General features: G+C 42.7%; 1 protein-coding gene across 1 annotated transcript in view; it reads left to right on the forward strand.

The window, feature by feature from the left end:
• The window catches only part of LOC124613460, a 171908-nt gene that overhangs the window by 45257 nt on the left and 102733 nt on the right, over positions 1 to 23918 (forward strand). The window contains exon 2 of the mRNA XM_047142164.1: positions 5775 to 6169. Within this exon, the coding sequence (XP_046998120.1) occupies positions 5775 to 6169 (395 nt within the window). The remainder of the gene's footprint in view (positions 1 to 5774; positions 6170 to 23918) is intronic.

Here is a 23918-nt window from a genome sequence, read left to right on the forward strand (position 1 = left end):
AAGTATAGGAATAGAAAGAAGTGATGGTACTATAGTTTGCAAACCAAGGGAAGTGTTGGGAAGGTGGCAGTAATATACAGAGTGTATATATGAGGTTGATAAAAAACCAAACGATATTGAACTAGGAGACGAGACAAGGGTTATAATAGAGAGCAAAGGATGCTGCATCTTGGAAAGAGAAGTAGAAAGGCTTTGAGAGGCCTGAAGAATCATAAAGCAAGTGGAATTGATGGATTACTTGCAGAGTTGTTTAAGAGCCTTGTGAGGAAATAGTTAACGTATCCATGTAATAAGAAATATGAAAAAGGTGACTGACCGTATGACTTTCTCTCTGCAGTGATGATACCAATTGACAAGAAAGGAATGCCAAGAAATGTGGGGATTTTAGAACTATAAGTTTGGTTCCTCATGCAGCAAAGGTTTTATTAAAGGTGATAAAAAGAAGACTTCACTGAGGACTGGAAAAAAGTATTGCAGAGGAAAAGTATAGATTTAGAAGGGGAAAACGTAAACGTGATGCAACTGGACTGCTGAGAAACATAGGTGACAGATACACTGAAAGAGGAAGAGAAGTTTATTCCGTTTTTATTGACTTGGAGAAAGCCTTTGATAGAGCACAGTGCAATAAATAAATGGATTTTCTACAGAAAAACTGTGTCGACTGGGGTGGATAGAAGGCTGATTAAAAACCTATACCTACAACAAAAAGTACGAGTACAGATGGGAATGGCATGACAGGGGAAAGCAAAACTGGATGAAGAGCGAGACAGGGCTGCTGTCTCTCCCCAGTACTGTTTAATATATGTTTGGAGCATATTATTCAGAACTGTTTGAAACAAAACAGAGGAGCGGGGTTGGCGGTAGGAGGTAGGTAGTTGGTAGGAGGATAGAATGTATTCAGTTTTCGGATGATTTTGTGTTACTGACAGAGAGCGAAAGAGCTACGATTGGAATGTTAATTAAATAAGACCTGTGAGGAATTCGGAATGAGAAATAATAAGAAAAGGACAAACTGTATGGTGATTAGTGCAAGAAAAGTAAGAACAACTATAAAGGTGGGACAGGAAGATATAGAACAACTTAGTTCTTTCAGATATCTGGGAAGTATTATTATGGACGACATGAGAAGTAATAACGAGGTGAAAACATGAAAACATGCACAGCAATTGCCGAAGAGGCATCGTTAAGAAGAGGAGGTTTCTATGTGGGGACATGGACAGGGACCTGAGAAAGAGATCGGCGAAGCGCTTCATACGGAGCGTTGCATTATACGGAACTGAGATACGGACACTGAGGAAAGAGGAAGAGACAAGAGTGGAAGCATTTGACATGTGAATTCGGAGGAGGTTGGAGGGGCTAAAATGGGTAGAAAAGTGAAAAATGAGGAGGTGTTGAGAAGAGTGAGGGAAGGAAGATAAATTTTAAAAATAATCACGAAAGGGAAACACAGTTTCTTGGACACTGGATGAGAAAAGATTGTTTACTGATGGATGCTCTAGAAGGAACGATGTTTGGAAGAAGGAGGGGACGCAGAAAATACAAGTAGGTGGATAGTATAAGGATAGGAAACAATTATGTGAAAACAAGGAGGGTAGCAAATGACAGGATCGAATGGAGAGCTACATATGAAGACCTGCCATAGAACAGAACACCAATGAGAATAATCGCGACGTTGTCTGCTATAACGCAGAGAAAATCACACCTCGGTGTAGCTATTCATTCTGGACATAGTTTGTGTGGCCTGTTTCAGCTGCCTCATCGTGTATAACAGCACCATCCGCAAAAGTGACAAGGAACGGTCCACGCTGTAACACTTCCCGAGGGATCCTGCCGACGTTATTTTTACATCTGATGAGTTTCCCCTTTTAAGAATGACGCGTTGAGTTCCGTCTGTCAGAATTTCCGTAATCCGACTACAAAACTGGCACGTTGTTCAGTAAGCTCGTGTTTTTTCTCCATCCGACTGCCCGGAACTACAGTAAACGCCTTCTCGAAAACAGAATGTCATCAAGTTTGGTACTTTTATGTGCTGCTTTCTGGATGTAGGAACGGAGCGAGCTGAGTCACTTACGAAAGCTGTTTCCGGAAACTGTTTCTCGTTCTTCAAAGTGGCCAAACTAGACGAATATAAGACAAAATGGTTCAAATGGCTCTGAGCACTACGGAACTCAACTGCTGTGGTCATAAGTCCCCTAGAACTTAGAACTACTTAAACCTAACTAACCTAAGGACATCACACACATCCATGCCCGAGGCAGGATTCGAACCTGCGACCGTAGCGGTCGTGCAGTTCCAGACTGTAGCGCCTTTAACCGCTCGGCCACTCCAGCCGGCCGAATATAAGACGTGTTCCATAATTACACAATAGTTTTCCATAAGCGATTTAATCGATTTAATCCTTAAGTTGCAAGCCCCTGCCCGACGACCTTTCAGGAAAATGGAAATGATATGTACTTGTTTGAAATAGCTTGAAAAGATTTGTTGGTCGACCTGCTATATCTGCTGCCAAAAGCAGAGATAGTTCTTTCGTGCAATATATATGGAATGCTAATGGTATGGCATTAGGTCCAATTACCTTTCTTCTTTTGAGCGATTTTAGTTGACTTTCTATCATTTTATCTGTTTCAGCAGTCACGGGAACACCGTACATTTTTCTTGCCATGCCTGTTTCTGAATACGTTGTGGTTAATCGCAGTTTATGTCTGATCACGAACCGAACCTACAGTACCTGGTTCTGATTAGGCTATCTGAATATGGCACCAAGTATGACTAAAGCTTTCACTGACACGTTTCTGCTTATGAATTTTGAAAACTGTTACAAGAAGTTTTTCCACAGGGCATGCAGAATAGCACCACTGGGTTCCTCAATGAACATACTGGGTGTAAGGAAACAACATTAAAAAAAATTCGAAAGTAGATGGTGGTGGCGGTGGGGGAAGGGTAGATTTACCTTGAGTAACAAATTGAGGATGGGAACTTGTTGTATTCACCAAATAAGTTTGGCGCCCAACATAAAAGGTAGCAGGAAGCGAACCTGCTATCACAGAAAAGTAGGTGGTGTATTTAGTTGGCGGACTTGCACCTTTGCACATTTGTAAACAGACTCATCACATGATAGTAGCACACTAAGACACAAATAAGGTTGCCAACAGACCGAAGAACAATGAACAATCATTTATTAAATTAGTGTGCACACAAATACTCATCCATAGTTCCATTTGGCACTGATGTATATCTATTGTACACTGGTATAACTTATCGCAGAATAAGCTGGTTAACTAATGTAATAGTTGGTCACTCTGGACTGCTGTCAGAGACAGTTTAGTTCAGGCTAGAATAATGATGGACACTCGTCACTGTGTGGGCGGGCATTATATTGCTGAAATGTTATCCCAGGATGGTTTGCCATGAATGGCAACAAAACGGGGAGTAGAATAGCATCGACGTACCGCTGTACTGTAAGAGTACCGCAGATGACAGCCAAGAGAGTCTGCAATGGCACCTCAGACCATCACCCACAGTTGTCGGACCGTATGGTTAGCGACAGCCAGGTTGGTATCCCACCACTTTCAAGGCGTTTCCAGACACATCTTCGACCAGAAATCTCCTTGGCTGGAGCAGATTGCCGTCAGTGAGGAGTCCCGCTTCTAGCTGAGTCCCAATGACCAGCGAACACGTGCCTGAAGACACCCTGGACAGCTGTGGCATACCAACCTGTCTGTCGCCCGCAATATGGCCGACAACCACGAGTGGACGGTCTTTCACAGCAGGGCCCCTTTTATTGTCATCCGTGGCACCCTTACAGCACATCAGTACATCGACGATGTTAAGTAGAGATATAATTAAAAACAATCATTAATCATATAGTTAGCTTTCTCGCCGCTAGGAGCAGTATCGTAGATCCAACTCTCGGACTTACTGCTGTGCTCTACCGAAACTACGATTCGGTAGTTTCGGTACAGTACATAAATGATGGGATTGCCGGTAGTACTGATAGCACTGGTAGGGAAAGAGACATAAATGAACATGTGAGGGAGAGGATGTCTGATCCGACGACTTCTCTTTGCCTTTTTTTTGTTGGTTTTGCACAAAATTAAACTGTAAATTGTTCAGTGTTGGTCCAGATTCTATTTTATATCCTTACAAAATATAAATTGCGTATTATAACTAATAAAGATTAGCTGCCCTCTTAAGTTCCGCGCTTTTGCGGAACAGAAGCATTTACTTCTGATACTAGTTCAGTTTACATTTTACTTCTGATACAAGTGCAGTTTACATGCACAAACATAAAAATGTCTATACAAATATTGTTGTTCTTACACACTCAATAATACGTTTTTCAACCAAATCAAAGAGAAGAGATCTTTGTCGTTACTGATAAACGCAAAAGTTGTTTAGCAATAACAGAAAAAGCGTTTTATATAAGCTCGATGAAGTATTGAAGTAATGCCTTTATTTTGCGTGTTTTCGTTTCTTTTTCTTTTTAATTTATCTTTTTTTGGTGTGACTGCGTTTTCGGCAGCTGTACAACAAATCTTAATTATTTTTGTTTTGCCTAGAACATCCCTTCACTTCATATTAATAATCAACAATTTTCGAAAAAAACCTGAATTAAACATTGAAGATTTCAATTCTACTGCAAGTAGTGTTTATTTAGAAGTAAGAGACAGTAGGAAAATATATACAACGAAAATGTTCAGTAGGTTACGCAGCCTTTTATATATCCTCTCTCAGTTTCTGGATAGTTTGCCGCTTCCGGTTGCTATTGGATTGTAGTGAGAAACTGATCGCATACACAAACAAAGTGTTCGAAGAAAGGTAACGCCCAATGAGTAAACACACACTTAACATACAGGTAACGCGGTCACGATCTTAACTGACCAAATCTTCCAGGAAAACTACTGTAGTCTAAGCTTACTTACGAGGCATATTCCGAAAGTAAGGTCCGATCGGTCGCGAAATGGAAACTACAGTGAAAATCCGATAAAGCTTTCCATAGCTGTGTTGGACAGTGGCTCTAGTATGTCCGTTGATGGCGTCAAGTCTGTCTTTTCAGTTCTGAGTGCACAGTGATCACGTAAAGATGCCTAGAAAACAGTGTCTCCCGCCAAGTATGAGTGCCCTTGAGAGTTTTCGCCTGTTTTGATGCACCCCACGCAACGCAACTGTCATGCATTTCCTTCTTCGTGACAGTTCTTGGCTACATTCAGCAGGGGCAATGAGGGGGCCCCTGTAGCGCTTTTGGTGGGAAGTGTTTGATTCCCCTCTATACAGGCCGGACTTTGCGCCCACTGATTTTTATGTCTGATGACTGGGACCACTGAATATGAAGTCAGAGTTTCGGCACAGACAACGAACTGCAGATCGACGTAGAGAATCGGCGAAAAGTGCAGGTGGCTGCCTTCTATGATGAAGGTGTTGGAAAGTTGGTACAGCGCTACAAAAAATGTCTCAGGCAGAGCGACGACTATGTAGGGACGTTGCTGGAAGGTGTGGCTAACTGCAAGCAAAACATTTTTGATTTTCACTGTTGTTTCCATTTCGCGACCGATCGGACCTTACTTTCGGAATATGCCTTGTTCAATAGTCTGCGCTAGCCTACGGTAGTTTTACAAATCCATTTAGATGGTAACAACTTCCACAGCAGTGAGTTTCTAGATTGTTTATGTTAGACTGTGGTGCCAAACATTTGTCTCCCAGACTACACACCATCTATAGAATACCAAAGAGGCCATTGTTTTCTTTTAAGATGGTGACAAACATTTTGTCCGGAGGGCTTACCTTCCCCTGGAGGTGGAGAGGGTAAGGAGAGGGCTATGCTGAAGCGGGCTCGCTGCGGTCGGCGCGGCTGGAGCGAGCGAGTGTTTAACGGTGGAGGCGTGTCGTCCAGCGCGCCGGCTGGAGAGCCGGTGCGTCTCGCGCTGGCGGCGTGCCTCGACTGCTGGAGAGGAGGGCGCGGCCCGCCCTTGCCGCGCCGGCCACTCTCTCTGACCCAGTCCCGGTCCCGGTCCCACAGCCACAGCCACGGCCAGAGTCCCAGCCGCGCCACTGCCCGCTGGCCTCCTTGGCGAGCCCAGGCACTGTCTCCTCTTCCTCCACCTCCTCCTCCTCCTCCTCTCCTTCTTGCTTTTACCACCTGCCTCAAGCGCAGTGCGCCGATAATTTTGAGGTCTGGCCCTTAGCGGCGCCTCTGATGAACCAAAAGGAGGAAAAGGTCGATGTGGAGCACATCGCTCAAGGCCGAAAGGGGGTCAGGCGAGTTGATGGTAAACGTTGATTACCCTGCCACAACCTGCCGGAGTAACTGGCGAGAGAGATGGATTAAAACGCTCGCGGAAGTGTAGCAGCGTATAATAATCAAAGGCGGCCAGTATATGTGCTTCAAATACCTATGGGATAGGGATACTACGGAGTAAGCATCCAGATATCCGCGACAGGATTTTTATCGTCAACTCGCTTTGACTCAAAAAGTCGCGTGACCGTGGTACGGTGTAAGCTTCGTTTGTAACGCTCTGAAGACGTTGAATGTCATTACGTGGCTGGCACCGACAGATCCCTTTCAAAAGTCCCGTGTGTTCTGCAAACCCGTCTCTTGGACATCCTAATACTTTTCGTTTGATATCTAGAATACACTTGGCTTAAGGCTTTTAAGGGACAAGTAAAGAATATTGCGACTGCAACTACACTACTGGCCATTAAAATACTACACCACGTAGATGACGTGCTACACTCGCGAAATTTAACCGACAGGAAGAAGATGCTGTGATATGCAAATGATTAGCTTTTCAGAACATTCACACAAGGTTGGCGCCGGTGGCGACACCTACAACGTGCTGACACGAGAAGAGTTTCCAACCGATTTCTCATACACAAACAGCAGCTGACCGGCGTTCCTTGGTGACACGTTGTTGTGATACCTCGTGTAATGAGGAGAAATGCGTACCATCACGTTTCCGACTTTGATAAAGGTCGTATTGTAGCATATCGCGATTGCGGTTTATCGTATCGCGACATTGCTGCTCGCGTTGGTCGAGATCCAGTGACTGTCAGCAGAATATGGCATCGGTGGGTACAGGATGGTAATACGGAACGCCGTGCTGGATCCCAACGGCCTGGTATCACTAGCAGTCGAGATGACAGGCATCTTATCCGCATGGCTGTAACGGATCGTGCAACCACGTCTCGATCCCTGAGTCAACAGATGGGGACGTTTGCAAGACAACAACCATCTGCACGAACAGTTCGAAGACGTTTGCAGCAGCTTGGACAATCAGCTCGGAGACCACGGCTGCGGTTACCTTTGACGCTGCATCACAGACAGGAGCGCCTGCGATGGTGTACTCAACGACGAACCTGGGTGCACGAATGGCAAAATGTCATATTTTCGGATGAATCCAGGTTCTGTTTACAGCATCATGATGGTCGCATCCGTGTTTGCCGACATAGCGGTGAAAGCACGTTGGAAGCGCGTATTCGTCATCGCCATACTGGCGTATCAACCGGCGTGATGGTATGGGGTGCTATTGCTTACACTTCTCGGTCACCTCTTCTTCGCAGTGACGGCACTTTGAAGAGTAGACGTTACATTTCAGATGTGTTACGACCCGTGGCTCTACCTTTCATTCGATCCCTGCGAAACCCTACATTTCAGCAGGATAATGCACGACCGGATGTTGCAGGTCCTGTACGGGCCTTTCTGGATACAGAAAATGTTCGACTGCTGCCCTGGCCAGCACATTCTCCAGATCTCTCACCAATTGAAAACGTCTGGTCAATGGTGGTCGAGCAACTGGCTTGTCACAATACGCCAGTCACTGCTTTTAATGAACTGTGGTATCGTGTTGAAGCTGCATGGGCAGCTGTACCTGTACACGCCATCCAAGCTCTGTTTGACTCAATGCCGAGGCGTATTAAGGCCGTTATTACGGCCAAGGTGGTTGTTCGCGGTACTGATTTCTCAGGATCTATGCACCCAGATTGCGTGAAAATGTAATCACTTGTCAGTTCTAGTATAATATATTTGTCCAATGAATACCGTTTATCAACTGCATTTCTTCTTGGTATAGCAATTTTAATGGCCCGTAGTGTACATTTGAAAGCATTACCGAGTACACCTTTTAATAAAACTCGGCCAAATGCGAATAGGAGTTGTACACTGAGAGTTCCTTACAAACTTAATTACGTATACAGACAGTGTATCCACTCCGGGAATCGAGGATATTGCTTATTTTTGCCTCTTATCGACACTGATAATGACAAGAGATAGGTGCCAGGAATTCCAAGACTTTCGACAATGTTTTAATTTCAAATCTGAAGACGGGTAACACATGAGAAAAGCAATAACATTTTCTTGTGATATAATTACAAATTAACAATTTATATCGATATTCCCCCTCATGTGCTCTCTGAAACGTCGCTTCGTGCCAGATTTCATGACAATGTCAAAGGGGAGTACCCTACAGGTTTTGATGAGAGAATTTTCGAGTATCAAAATTTGTAACCTAAATTACTATATCTTTTGATTGCATTGATTTAAAAGCTTAAAATTGTCACACCAGTAGGGGACCAGAGGCCTTACAACGAGACATAAATTCGAACTTGACGTGTCTACTCGTTCTTGAGAAAGAGAGTTGTTGACAAACAGTAAGACAGACAAACGAACAACAAAGCGATCCTGTAAGTTTTTATAGACAGCGGGACGGAACCCTAATTATGCTGCGAAGGTATTGTGAAATGACTTTCCTGTGCGCCGAAGTGGAACTGTGCCGGAGAACATCGGTCTGGGGCACAGAGACATGCCGCAAATTAGTGATTTGCCACACAAGGGAATATATTTGGGAGAAAAATTCATTTGTATTTATTTTCTGATGTCGTACTTGTAACTGCCTATCATCCTTATGGAAACTACAATATTAATAACACATATTCATTCTTCACGTCATAGTACTTAAGTTCGGAAGACATATATAATAAAATAAAAATATAACTGCACATAATGAGTCAGACTGTCACACATAAATCTCATCTGTAGGTGGAAATTACGCTAAACGTCTGTTCATCGGATACATTGGCAGCGCATTCCGACACTATTAAATTTATCTAGCACTTGCTTTGTAAGAACCCTCAGAGATGCCCTTCTTTGGAATGTTATTCAACTCGTGCTTAATATTGACTTGAACGTCGGCCATGTCTTCCGAACGTTGTCCTCTCATGTTAATTTCTACACTTCGTCATTTTGTGATAGGTTTCTACTGAAAACACAAAGTCAGGTCACCGTGACGATTTTTTCCAGAAACTAATTGTCCACGTTTCGTACTTCAGTCAAGTCTCGGCAGGTGTCAACGCGTTATTGTTTTTGTTCTGGAGTGAAGGTGAGCGGGACAAACTCCGTACACACTTTTCTGTTCTTAAAAACATTGTAAAGAATGTCTTGATCACTAGAGTCAGAGATGTGCAGTTCGTTGCTCCACTACGATTTGTGACACAATAACATTGACACATTGTGGCCTCGCGTCTATTACATAATACTGCCTGCTCGCAACTGATGTGAAATGCACAGTATATGTTTCCAGCTGTTAGTTCAAGCTGCCACCGTAGTTATGCACTGGTGCCGCTTACAAGCCAGGAGTAAAATCAGTCTGGGAACTTTTTGGAAGGACTGTGTATGCGGCCGTACCGTCACTTAAATTACCCATATGTTTTTTCTCTCCATTACACCTTTTATCGATTTTAATCAGCACATAAAGCACCTGTTACTAGCACACCGATAAAAGGCCTTTGTGGCACGTCCTTATGAAAAGTAACTTTTCCTCTTCGACAAATGTCGAGTTACGTCTGTATCAGCAACAGTTCAGTATCATTGCTGTTACAAATAAATAAATGTCTGAAAACGGGCAAATGCTCTTATAATATAGGTTTCAATATTAGCGCAAAATGTAAACAACAGTGTCATATCAACGACATATTCCTGCTCTATGGACAAACAACCTGCTAATAACAAGACACACCCGAGCGAGATGGTGCAGTGGATTTGCGATTGGAATGACTCTGGTCTGAGCTAACGTCCGGCATCCAGGCTCAAGTAGACCATGGCTTCCCTAAACAGCTTAAGGGAGATGCCGGAATGATTCCTTTGAAAATGACGCGCCACTTTCTCCCCCTTTCCTTTCCCGATCCGAACTTATTCTCCGTCTGTAATGACCTCGTTGAGGTTAAATCCTAGTTTTGCTTCTATTTAGTATTCAGAAGGCGCGATTGGTGCCCATACCTCGATATTTCAGTTACAGAAGCTCTCTGTGGTAACTACTAAATTTGTTGGACAACTTTCTAGGGTTCTCTGTACTTACGGATACTGGACGTCTGCTTTACATCTAAATGGTTACTCTCATTTGTGTTTGATAGTTGCTTCACAGAATCACTTTCAAACTATTTCTCTACCGTTATACTCTCGAATAGCGCACGGGAAAATGAGTCTCAAACCAAAATATTTCAGCATTCAGAGAAGTAAGTTGCTGATCGAAATGTCGTGATAATATCATGCTCCAACGAGAACGATTTTCTTTTGATGGTTGCCACCCAAACTCGCTTATAGCATCCATAGCACTTTTTCCTCCATTGAGCGATAATACAAAGCGAGCTGGCCTACTTAGAACTTTTTCTATGTCCACCGTCAGCCCTATCTGATAAGTATCCTATGCCACACAGCAGTACTACAGAACTGGACAGACAAGCTTAGTATAGGCAGTCTCTTTAGTACTTTTGTTACACCTTCTTAGTATTCTGCATGGTTTGCTGTCCCCACACTTTATGCGTGTTAGTTCTAATTTAAGGTTTTCACAATTGTAATCTGTAGATATTTTGTTGGATCGACGACCTTTAAATAAGTGTAATTGCTTGTGTAACTGAAATTTAATCGATTTTGTTTCTCGAATGTTGAGGGACTCACACTACAGGCTTATTCATAAGTATCACTGCATGAAAATTACAAGACATGTAAGGAAATGAAAAGTCGTAGGACAGAGCATCTCTCCAAGTTTCGATTCGTAGTGCGTGCCGTTGCATAAATGCACTTTGGGCAGGAGCGTCAGAACATGTAGACAAATCATGTGATCCGTACAAGTACCGAAATCGCTGTGTTGGACGTGTTGGTTTCATTTGGTGACCAGTTTGGTTTCCTGAGTGGGACCACGTGGATTTGAATGGTTTAAAATGGCTCTAAGGCCCCTAGACTTAGAACTACTTAAACATTACTAACCTCAGGACATCACACACATCCATGCCTCACGTGGATTTCTTTCTGTGGGGCTACTTGAAGTCACTGGTGTAACAAAAGAACTTATCAGACACTAGTTTCACTTTACAACCGTCCTCCTTGTAGCCACAAGCATTGCTGGTGACAATTTGCAAAGTGTTCACACATGTGTTTTGTGTTCACGGCGTCCTACGGCCCTTAATGAAGTTGAAGAAAGTAAGGCTACTAGTTTATTTTTATTTTTGCCGGACAGTTATCGGGCTACACGTCCATCGTCATAGACCGTGTATTTTTACTTTTGTGGCCTCATAGAACTTCTTGTAGAAAGTTTTGCAGATATTACTTTAATTTTTTTAGATGATTTCCAGCCCGTCCCATTAGTGTTATGCCAGAGGCAACGTGCATATGTACACTGCGAGGTTGTTCTGGAAACCAGCTAAATATTAAAGGAACATCTGCAAAAAATTCTATGAGGGCACAAAATTAAATCAAACGACCGCTGACGATAGGTATGTAGCTCGATACGGGTCTGGCAAAAAAAAAAAAAAAAAAAAAAAAAAAAAAAAAAAAAAAAAAAAAAAAAAAAAAAAAAATAAAATAAATAAATAAATATATATATATTATACGCTAGACTGTTTCATTATTCAGAAACGTGTATAGCCGCCAACGTAGACTATTTTGACCACCTCTTTTAAATTAATATAAATGGCTCATATGGTATTTTATTGGAATTATGTAAGCTTGACGATGAGTTGATTTTGTCGAGTGAAACAGTTTACAATGTTCTTGGTCTGTAGACTGCAGCTCAGTTATTCTCTCGGACGTCATACACATCTTTATCACCGCGAAGTGACGATCTACAGCTGCAGACAGAATCTCTCTCCCTCACCCTCTGTTTACCGCATTGATTTTCTATATTCATATATGTTTCATGGTTTCTTATATGTGATTTTTCCTTATAGACCGATCACTATCTGCCGGTTCCTTAGAAATTTCGTCTCTATCACTAACATCATTTTTGCCACTCATTTCAGTGCGTGCAACACACCAAATGTGTGAGACGCTGTGAAACAATGTATTTGTTTAATTGAGCCTGCAGTCGACTCTTATTTAAGTGAAGTGGTGCTGTGTATCCCTGTCCTTAATTTTAATTATTCTTCGCAATCACTAATGTGACCAAGCGTGAGGGAAGTCAAATAACGCCTGCAGTAGTAGCAGAGTTCGATGCTTTAGACAACGGCCAGGACAGTCTGCTGAGATAGTTGGCTGATCGTTTTAAGTTACGAAAGTAACACGCAGGACCCGTTTCCACAGTCTGGCTAAACGGCTAGCTCTTGATTAGTCTCTAGCGTATAATACTACATTTAAAAAAATGTTTGCAACGAGAAAGAAACCGGCATTTCCCGTTACCAATGGGCGTGTTGTCAAATAATTTTTCGGGCTGACTTCATCTACACATTGAAAATACGAGGTTTGTTCAAAAAATTCCGGTAGATTGTCATTTCGCGCTAATGGTGTGTTGGAGCGAAATGCTGTTGACATCCCTACACACGCGTGTTTAACGTGTAACTGAGGGATGTTTCATTGTTGTATGTTGTTAGTTATTGTTCAGTGCTGTATCGAGTAGAACGTTGTGTCTTAAAGTTTGTGAATTTCGAGATGGCAGAGTTAGAGGACCAACGCATCTGTGTTAAATTTTGCTTGAAACTCAGGAAAGGCTTTACAGAGACACAGAAAATGATGCAGCAGCCGTCGGTGATGAGTGTTAAGCCGAACTCGGTATTACGAATGGTTCACACGGTTTAAAAACGGCCGAACGGAAGTTGAAGATGACCCTCGTTCAGGGCGCCTTCGACTTCTACGGACAACGCTCATGTGAGGAACGAGCGTGCTAATCGAAGAATGATTGTATGAAAGACTGCAGACGAATGGAAAAAAAAATGAAATGTCATGTGGCTAGGGCCTCCCGTCGGGCAGACCTGTCGCCTGGTGCAAATCTTTTTAGTTGACGCCACTTCGGCGACTTGCGCGTCGAAGGGGATGAGATGATGATGACACAAAACCCAGTCCCTGAGCGGAGAAAATCTCCGACCCAATCGGGAATCGAACCCGGGCCCCTTAGCATGGTATTCTGGCGCGCTAATCACTTTTTTCTTTATTCGCATTTTGTTCGTGACTGTTCGTTGTATTTGGTCGTAGCGGACGTCACGTGACATCCACTGAAGTTCGTTGCTGACCCTTTAACTCAGTTTCTTTATTGCAGAGGGCAGCCAGCTCTCTGAGCGAACACGCTGAGCTACTGTGCCGGCGTCACTCACCTATCGAAGCGGACTCTAGAAGAATGTAACGTTTCAGTTGGATTATGTCATGATGTCCTGACCTAGCGTCTTGGAATGCATCGTGTTGCCGACAAGTTCGTCTTACTGATCACGAGTCAAGACCAGAAAGATCTTCGCGCCGCAATTTGTGAAGAGCTTTTGAATTGCGCAAATTAGTACGATATGCTCCTTAAGAGAATCAAAAGTGGTGATGACACCTGGGTCTACAGTTATGATGTTGAGACCAAGGTTCATACTTCACAATGGGTTGGAAAAGGTTCTCCAAGACCACAGAAGCTCGCCAGGTCTGATCAAATGTCAAAGGCATGTTGATTGTTTTCTTTGACCTTGAAGGATTAGTTCATCATGAATTCGCGCCATAGGGACAGACTGTTAATCGATTGTACTATCGCAATGTGTTGCGACGCTTCCGGCCTGAAATGTGACGATTAAGGCTCTTGCATCACGATAACGCACCCACACATTCATCCGCGTTGGAATGTGACTATTGAACAAAAAACGAAATCGCTGTGCTGCCTCATCCTCCGTACTCTCCCTGCGGACTTTTTTTATTTCCAAAGTTGAAAACCACGTTGAAAGGACGAAGATTTGCAACGATTGATGAGTCACAAGATAATCCTGAGACAGCGTTTCGCCGGATCCAGCAAGAGGAGTAACAAGACTGCTTCCCGAAATGGATACGGCGTTGGGAGCGGTGTGTCAGTTGTGGAGGAGGGTATTTCGAAAGAGACCTTGCACGATAAGTAAAAGGTGAGCGTAGAAAAATCCTATGGACAAAGTTACTGAATTTTTGAACTGACCTCGTATCTGTCGAGATACCGGAGAAAATGCGCTCGCTGGCCCGTAAGAGATATACCCGAAGTATATACCATCATGAAGTAGTCTGTATGGACCGACGCTAACGAAGTAAACACCAGACTGTTCCAGAGGCGGCGGTCGGGGGAGAAGAAAGTCACGGCTAACTAGGCCACGGCCGGTGTCCTCTTCTGTCTGAGAGAGCGCTCCGTCTTTTAATGGTCTCAGCGTCGACAGGACATTAATCTCTAACATGCTTTCCTGATTTCGACACTGATAGTCGCACTGTGCATGCGGAAGTTGACCATACTACAAGGTTCAAATGGTTCAAATGGCTCTGAGCACTATGGGACTTAACACCTGAGGTCATCAGTCGCCTAGAACTTAGAACTGCTTAAACCTATCTAACCTAAGGACATCACACACATCCATGCCCGAGGAAGGATTCGAACCTGCGACCGTAGCAGAGCCGCGCGGTTCCAGACTGAAGCGCCTAGAACCGCTAGGCCACAACGGCCGGCATACTACAAGGCTATTACTGATATCTTGCTACAATACCTCCGTAGTCACGACTCTACGTGGACAATTTAACAGTTTCAGAGATGATATTTCGTCACACCTGGCTATTACTGATACCTTGCTACAATACCTCCGTAGCCACGAATCTACGTGGATTTTTGAACAATTTAACAGTTTCAGGGATGATACTTCGTCGCGCCTACTCCGTCTTGGTAATGAAAAATGTTCCTTGTCTCTGTGGTAATTCCTCTCATTGTATAGCAGATTACATAGAAAATACATCCGATCGTCTTCTACGAGGAACATTTCAAAAGTCTTGTACAGTGCGCATGCGCGACCGGCACGGTGGCCTGATGAAGCTGAAATTGACGTCACTTGTGAGCGAGACTTTAGGCTTGACTGTCGCATTTGTGTTTACTGGTTTGCGTGACTGTGTCGTGAGTAATTCAGTTTTAAAATGGAAGCTGAAACCGAGTCAGGTCGGATTACAACAGAGTTCCTACATCAAAATCGAATCTCTACGTGGAAAGAACCCAACGGAGATAATGTAGTGGATCGTAACATAGTAACACGGTGGGCTAACTGTTCCGTGAAGGTGGGATAAGCACTGAGGACAAACCAAGAAGTGGTAAGCCATCAACTGCAAAGGACTACACTTCTTAAGTTACTTTTAATAACATTATGAGAGAGGACTGGCGATGAACAGGCGAAGAAATTGCATGTGAGTCCTGAATGTCAGTAACTTCATTTTATAGAATCATAACTCAAACGTTAAGGATGAGAAAAGTTGCTACAAGTGTTCCGGATGATCTGAATAAAAAGCAGGAAGCATATCGCAAAAGAATCGCACAATAACTGGTTCAACGTTATCGAAGGAGAACAGTTTCAGAAAAGGATGTTGCACTTGATGGAAACTGGATACGACATTTTGAGCCAGAACTGAAGTCTCAGCCATCACAATCGAAAATTTTTGACTCTCAACGCACGAAAAATTTCATTTGCCAACGGTCAAAGGTGAAACTGGTGACGATCTTTCTGTATGACTAGTGCCACAGGGGACGTCTATGACAGGCGATTACTACAAGCTGTTTCTGCAAAATGTTTTGCGCCAGAAAATTCGTCAAAGAAGGCCTGACGTGACTGCAGCTGGTGTCCTCAACTTGCACGACAATGTGAGACCGCATATTGTCCTGTCAGTGGGAGAAACACTCGGCAAATACGGATGGGGAATACTTCCCCCGCCACCATCGTATAGTCCTGATATGAGCCCATCAGGTACTGATTTGTTTCCCAAATTCAAGAAACTTCTCCGTGGAAAATGTTTTGATACTGCTGATGAAGCTTTCAGTGAGGTGACCCGAGTAATCAGACAGCTCAACAGAGGAAATAGCCTTTCCGGAATAGAGAGTTTGCGAAAACGTTGGGAAGCTGTCATAAGCAAGAATGGAGATTATACTGAAAGCATGTAAAGATATTTTGCAAAATACATTAGTGTTAGTGTGCAGAACTTTTGAAATGACCCTGGTAGTTTTTTAGAGGTGAGAGTTGACGCGTGCCTGGATAACCTAGCGCGTTAACGTCCCGCTTCGGGCATTCATTACAGCGAACGTTTCCCCTATAGAATCCGCCTCGTGGATTATCGGCGAGTGCTGGCGAGCCAGCCAGTGGCGCAGAGGGGGGGGGATTTTCAAGCGGTCTTTCATATCCATACAGCTCAGATACACGTTACGCAAACACTTGAATGTGAAATTTACTCTAGGCGCAAACAGATGGGGGTACAGAGGTTCTGTCCAGGGTGCAGTTCTGGTGACAGGAAGGGCAACCGACCACCTACTCTCACTAACATTGCCAAAAGCCTTGTAACGACGGCGACCACGAGGAGAGAAACGGAAAAGGGCAAAAGGAGAAAGAGAATTAGAACAAGAAGAGGTAGGAATTGACATCCTGTAGGCATACGTACTCAATGAACTGTAGTTCGAAATAACTGACATCGAAATAAAACGTTGTAATGATAAACAGCTATAATCGATAGAGGCGAAATAGTCATAAGATACTGACAAAATTTCAGTTAAATTTAACTTCAGGTTATCACTATTAATACCAGATATTAAACGAGAATTTCTTGCGAAACCAAAAATCGCACACCACTGGAAAATAACCTACATCCCTTCTCTACATAAAAAGGCTGAGATCACGTATGCGTAGAATTACATACAAATATGTCTAACTTCTGACAGTTTAGGTTCATAGAGCGTATTCCAAGAGCGAAGTTCTGAAGTTCGTGGAGGAAAAGAAGTGTATCTCAAAGAACCAACAAGCGTCCAGGGAAAACAACGGTTTTGAAGGATAACATGATTTCATCACACACTGTACCTCGCAAATAACATATGAAGGTGAACGGCAAGACTCTTCCTTCAACGTATTCAATACTTTTCCGTGTTGTTGACTGACATGATCTTCCGAAATATCTTCCTCTAACTGGCTTCCTTCAACGTGTTCAATACTTTTCCGTATTGTTGACTGACATGATCTTACGAAGTATCTTCACAGTTGCGAAGAACTTTCGACTAATATAACTTAATTCATTACTCTGGACGGGGAATTTTCTGAAAAGCGAAACTGATATCGGAGGTTCCCGAAGGAAGCGTAACAGGGATATTAGTGTTTTTAGTAAACTCTGTACAAACTATTTATCAATTAGGGTCACCAGCACTCATAGATTGCAAGGCACTGTCGACTGAATTAATATTCACTAGCGACCTGCCTCGGCTTTGCACGGGCAGTATTAACTAGGAGAAGACGGTAGCTGCCATGACCCGATTTCCCAGAAACTTATTTCAGGGGAAGAGGGATGGAAATAAGCGAAAACATGTGAAGGGCTATTTCAATAGTGGTACAAGTCCATTAGCTCCACTTTCCTGTCTCTAATGCTTCTGAAATTAATGATCCAAACTAACAGAAAGAAAGGTTCATCTCTAGCAAGAAGCCATATGCTTGAATATATTTGATATCTCAACTGCCGATTTTTCAGCGCTCATTTAACTTTAGGGCTCTGTACCTCAAAATGAACAAAAATGAAGTTGTACCATTATTGAAATAAGCCCTTCATGTCTCGACTTATGCGTAGATACTCGACAGTTCCGCAGAAAATGACGGTGAACGTTTTTGAGGTACTTTATGTGCATTTTAGGGAGTCACTAGTTCAACTTAATCGCTGGAGTAGGAGCTAGCATCGCGGTTTCACACTTTTGCGCCCTGTGTTCGAAACCGGATTATTATTGTTATTTTTGTTTTTCAGTTATCAGCACACGTCCGTAGAACATGGCTACATGAAAGTTTTCCGTTGTTTACTCAAATAGTGTTGCGTTGTCCATAGTCGTCTACTAATTGTACGTCTGACGAATGAATTAAAAGAAAATAAATGAATGAGAAAATTATTTCAAATTATTTCCGGTGAAATTCCTGTAGTGTGTCTTGGTTCATAATCGACTGCAAGCGCCAGTTTTCGGTAAAGTGATTCCTTATGCGTGGTTCGCCGCGAAATTATTGCCAACACTTGAAATGTTCACCAATGTTAGCTTCTTACCGGAGTGAGATTAAAATAAAGAAAAACCTGCCTTCGCGCGATGCTCATCGGGTTCGGAATTTCTATGTTTGGAATGTTTCTACGATCGGGATCGTCCAAGGGAATGCACCAAATCTTCCTGAAGAATAAACATGAGAATAAAATATAGGAACGAATATAGGAATTGATATAAGAATAAAATGTACCAATAAGGGATTTTAAAAAGGATGTTGTTGTTGTTGTCTTTAGTTCTGAGACTGGTTTGATGCAGCTCTCCATGCTACTCTGTCCTGTGCAAGCTTCTTCATCTCCCAGTACCTACTGCAACCTACAGGGCTATTACAAATGATTGAAGCGATTTCATAAATTCACTGTAGCTCCTTTCATTGACATATGGTCACGACACACTACTGATACGTAGAAAAACTCATAAAGTTTTGTTCGGCTGAAGCCGCACTTCAGGTTTCTGCCGCCAGGGCGCTCGAGAGCGCAGTGAGACAAAATGGCGACAGGAGCCGAGAAAGCGTATGTCGTGCTTGAAATGCACTCACATCAGTCATAACAGTGCAACGACACTTCAGGACGAAGTTCAACAAAGATCCACCAACTGCTAACTCCATTCGGCGATGGTATGCGCAGTTTAAAGCTTCTGGATGCCTCTGTAAGGGGAAATAAACGGGTCGGCCTGCAGTGAGCGAAGAAACGGTTGAACGCGTGCGGGCAAGTTTCACGCGTAGCCCGCGGAAGTCGACGAATAAAGCAAGAAGGGAACTAAACGTACCACAGCCGACGGTTTGGAAAATCTTACGGAAAAGGCTAAGGCATAAGCCTTACCGTTTACAATTGCTACAAGCCCTGACACCCGATGACAAAGTCAAACGCTTTGAATTTTCGGCGCGGTTGCAACAGCTCATGGAAGAGGATGCGTTCAGTGCGAAACTTGTTTTCAGTGATGAAGCAACATTTTTTCTTAATGGTGAAGTGAACAGACACAATGTGCGAATCTGGGCGATAGAGAATCCTCACGCATTCGTGCAGCAAATTCGCAATTCACCAAAAGTTAACGTGTTTTGTGCAATCTCAAAGTTTAAAGTTTACGGCCCCTCTTTCTTCTGTGAAAAAAACGTTACAGGACACGTGTATCTGGACATGCTGGAAAATTGGCTCATGCCACAACTGGAGACCGACAGCGCCGACTTCATCTTTCAACAGGATGGTGTTCCACCGCACTTCCATCATGATGTTCGGCATTTCTTAAACAGGAGATTGGAAAACCGATGGATCGGTCGTGGTGGAGATCATGATCAGCAATTCATGTCATGGCCTCCACGCTCTCCCGACTTAACCCCATGCGATTTCTTTCTGTGGGATTATGTGAAAGATTCAGTGTTTAAACCTCCTCTACCAAGAAACGTGCCAGAACTGCGAGCTCGCATGAACGATGCTTTCGAACTCACTGATGGGGACATGCTGCGGCGAGTGTGGGAGGAACTTGATTATCGGCTTGATGTCTGCCGAATCACTAAAGGGGCACATATCGAACATTTGTGAATGCCTAAAAAAACTTTTTGAGTTTTTGTATGTGTGTGCAAAGCATTGTGAAAATATCTCAAATAATAAAGTTATTGTAGAACTGTGAAATCGCTTCAATCATTTGTAATAACCCTGTACATCCTTCTGAATCTGCTTAGTGTATTCATCTCTTGGTGGTTAGAACACCTGAAAATACGATACGCACAAATGTTGTATAATAAGTATACGACAGTATGAAACTTAAGTGTAATTTTACAATTAATGTAACGCCTTTGTATCCCCTAATTTGATAGGAAATATTCCTTTAGTAGTTTCCTACGGAGATTAGTAGATAAATGAAAAAACACTAAATTAAATGAAAACAATAATCGGGTTTCGAACGCAGAACGTAGAAGTTGCAAGCGCAACGCTTGCCACTATGTCACTGTTTAGGCTGAGTCTATCGACCGCTAAAAGACATGAAACTTACGTGGAAAACTCTGGCAGAAATGTTCGAGTACCTACGGATAAGCCGAAACACTGGGGAAAGTTTCTTGGAAACCAGTTTGTAGTACATGTCGTGTCCTCCTCGTAAGTATCTACGGCCGGAAAACTTGTGTGACGTAGCGGTAGTAAACTATGTACACAAGCCTTCCTCTTGACTCAGCGTATATATTTTGGAAAACCGTGTCAAAGTTTCTATACTAATTCCTTAGATTAGTCTTCACATATAGACAAAAACGCGGCGTGGGACTTCGGCTTATTTATATAGGTATTTGGTCTGTTGAATGAAACAACTCTTTGACTGCAGCCAAATGCGATGTAACGGCTATAACGAAGTAAGAGAGTATCCGCTTCCAATATTAATCGTTAAGTAATATAGTGCCAGAAATTTGGTTTAAACACCTAGGGGTAACACTGTGAAGGTGCATGTGTAAAGGAAACCACTTGCAAGCGACAACTGTAGAGCAGCACATCAGCATTTAGCGTTCTTTAGAGCAAGGCCTTTCAGTGGACAAAACACTTAAGGAACTTAAACTGGAATATTCGGAAGAGAGGCGACCTAATACCCTCAGAACAGAGTATGGTAAGTTTAGAAAACGTGTAGCGGTGCGAGAGTACTGGAAATACCATAGTACGGCGGGTGTAGAGATCATGGAAACAGGTTGAGAGAGATCAGCGTGTGTACCGACTCACGTACACTATACTTAATCCACCTCTCGATACGTGAATAGAATGGGACGGAATGCCGTTAATATTTGTATAATTAGTCGCACCATGCGCTGTACCGTTGTTTGCCAAATATACGTGTAGAAGTCCGTGTAGAAGAATGTGGGAAGAAAACTTACAGCAACTTTCTCCTTTATTTGAGCATATCATATCGACATTCATTGAAACTGAATTAGGTCAGCTACAGGGAATGTGAACGGATAGTTAGGTTTTGTTTCCCACCCCTCCATCCACTTTTGTAGTTTCTGAACCCATCGTATTGGCGTGAGTAAAAAATACAGGGTCTCAACGTGCCAGTACATGTTCAACGTCGTGCCACTATTACCTATCGTGGGGGCGCTGTGGTAAGTCATTGGGACCACATTCGAGAGGAGTCGGTTCAAGTCCCCTAGCGGCAATCTAGTTACTTAAACACTTTGTGGTGTCTTGATCACAATTTCATTTTTCCAATACGCTTTACGCGTTTCGACTTTACGTCGCTATCAAAGGCAAACGCTTGCTGTTATTACTATGAGTCTATAGAAACTTGTCCAAACGGATACTCGGAGTAATTTTACTTTTATACAAACTGTAGCTAATCTAGATTTAAATTTCCGCGTTTTCCGTAAATCGATTAATGGCAGCGCCAAGATGATTTCTTCGAAAAGCTCACGGACTATTTCCTTCGCCATTTTTCCCCAACCAGAGCGTTTCCTCAGTCTCTGACGATCCCGGCGTCGATGGGACGTTTAACGCTAATCACAGAATGGAAACACGGCTGCAACTGATGCGTCAAAATTTAGCACGCGCGAAATTTCCATATTGAAACTGATTAAACAGCTTTGCTTGAGGCCAAAGGCGAACCGATACGTTTTGTTTCGCTTCATTAACTTTGCATTTCAGCTGATGGACTTACCTACAAGTGAAAGTAGTCTTGTGTACTGTTAAAGTTAAAAATACATAACGAGCAGCGTAAAGAGAAAAGACCACACAGAAAAAGCAATGAGCGGTTTCCACGAAGGGGCTGATAGTATAACGTGAGAAAAATGAGTCTTTTCCTACTTTCTTGCTGCAAACAGTAAAAGCTCATTAAACTGTAAAAAAATACTGTACGTAAATTAAGCAAGGATACATCAACTCCAGGAGTTAGTTTTGCAGTAGAGGTAACCTTTTTCTCTAAAAATTTTAAAACGGCTTGTTTCGCATTTTTACCTTGACTACAGTTTATAATATCTGTTAATCGATTATGAGGAAACTAACTGGCGCACAAGATTCATTTCGTTTGTATTTTGTAGTTATATATTACTGCTTATTTTTTCGGTGTTGGTGATACTTAGTTTTCGAGCGCGCTGTAGTATACAATTTGAAGGGTTTGCAGTGATAAATGTGGTCGCTGGCTACTTTACGTTTGATTCATTGTAGCTATTAAGTTGCTTGTAATAAATGTAACTAACATATCGACATTGTCTTTAAGGCTGGAAAGAAAAGCACATCTCATTACAGTACGAAGAAAATAGAAGTTAAAATATTTTATTTGTACGCACTGGCCCCGAGCACGCTGTATTTGCGCTCCATCTGCAAGTACTGTAGTCTGCAGCTTAGTTGTGAACAGTTCGAGGAAGCCGTTTCTCAAATTACTGAACGGGACTTATTGTTACACATACTGATGGAAGAATATAAAGAAGAAGAAGAAGACTTTTATACCAAGAGTTGAAGAGAAGATGAGGTCCCGTACTCCGAGGAGCGTAGGGGACGATGCGGAAGACCCGCACCACCGTACTAGGCAAGGTCCTAGTGGAGGTGGTTTGCCATTGCCTTCCTCCAACCGTAATGGGTATGAATGATGATGATGTAGACGACACAACAACACCCAGTCATCTCGAGCCAGGAAAACTCGCTGACCCCGCCCGGAATTGAACCCGTGACACCGTGCGCGGGAAGCGAAAACGCTACCGCAAGACCAAGAGTTATATAATGGAAACGCTCATATTTAGGACAAAGCTTGACGAAAGTTTCTTTACTACACTAACTAAATGTCATTTATTAAACGAATATAGCTCATCTTACAAATAGGTCTGGGCCTAATTCAAATTGTTTGTATAAATTAAATTTTAATGCAGCCTATTTTCTTCATTTAAAGTGATACCTACGTCTTACCTAAGTGATACCTATGTGTGATACCTATGGTTAAAAATATGAAGGAAAGTTCCAGCACTGATATATGGACTGAAATTCCTGCAGAATGTCCTGTACCATGTGTTTCTGTTGGAAGTGAAATTGATTTATCAGCACAAACTCCCAGACAAGAAAAATTAAGAGTAAAACAAAATTGCTGCAAGGAAAAAACCGATTTCATTATCATCTGAAGCTAAAAATAGTGGCAATTAACAGCTTGCACGTGTGAACAATAATGAATTTCAAAGTTTACGCGATGAATTTCTAACTAAAGATTTGTCACAACTCGTTGTATTACCGTCTCCGTTCGTAAAAGCTTTCGTTTGGTCGGTTGGATTTGTTCCGTTCCGTAAAAATGTCCACTTCGAGCCGTAGTAGTAAGCAGCTATCGCTTCGCGTTTGTCGGTTTCAATATGGCATTGAGCGCAGTGTTTGGCTTCATACAAATCATAGGAGCCGCACTCCACTTTCCTTCTTCTGTACCCTCTATTCTGTGCCCTAATTCTTCATTCCCTCGTCTTTTGAAATTAGCAGAGATTTCTGATAACGTATC

This window comes from Schistocerca americana, chromosome 4, assembly GCF_021461395.2.
Source record: "Schistocerca americana isolate TAMUIC-IGC-003095 chromosome 4, iqSchAmer2.1, whole genome shotgun sequence".
NCBI classification, from domain to species: Eukaryota; Metazoa; Arthropoda; class Insecta; order Orthoptera; family Acrididae; genus Schistocerca; species Schistocerca americana.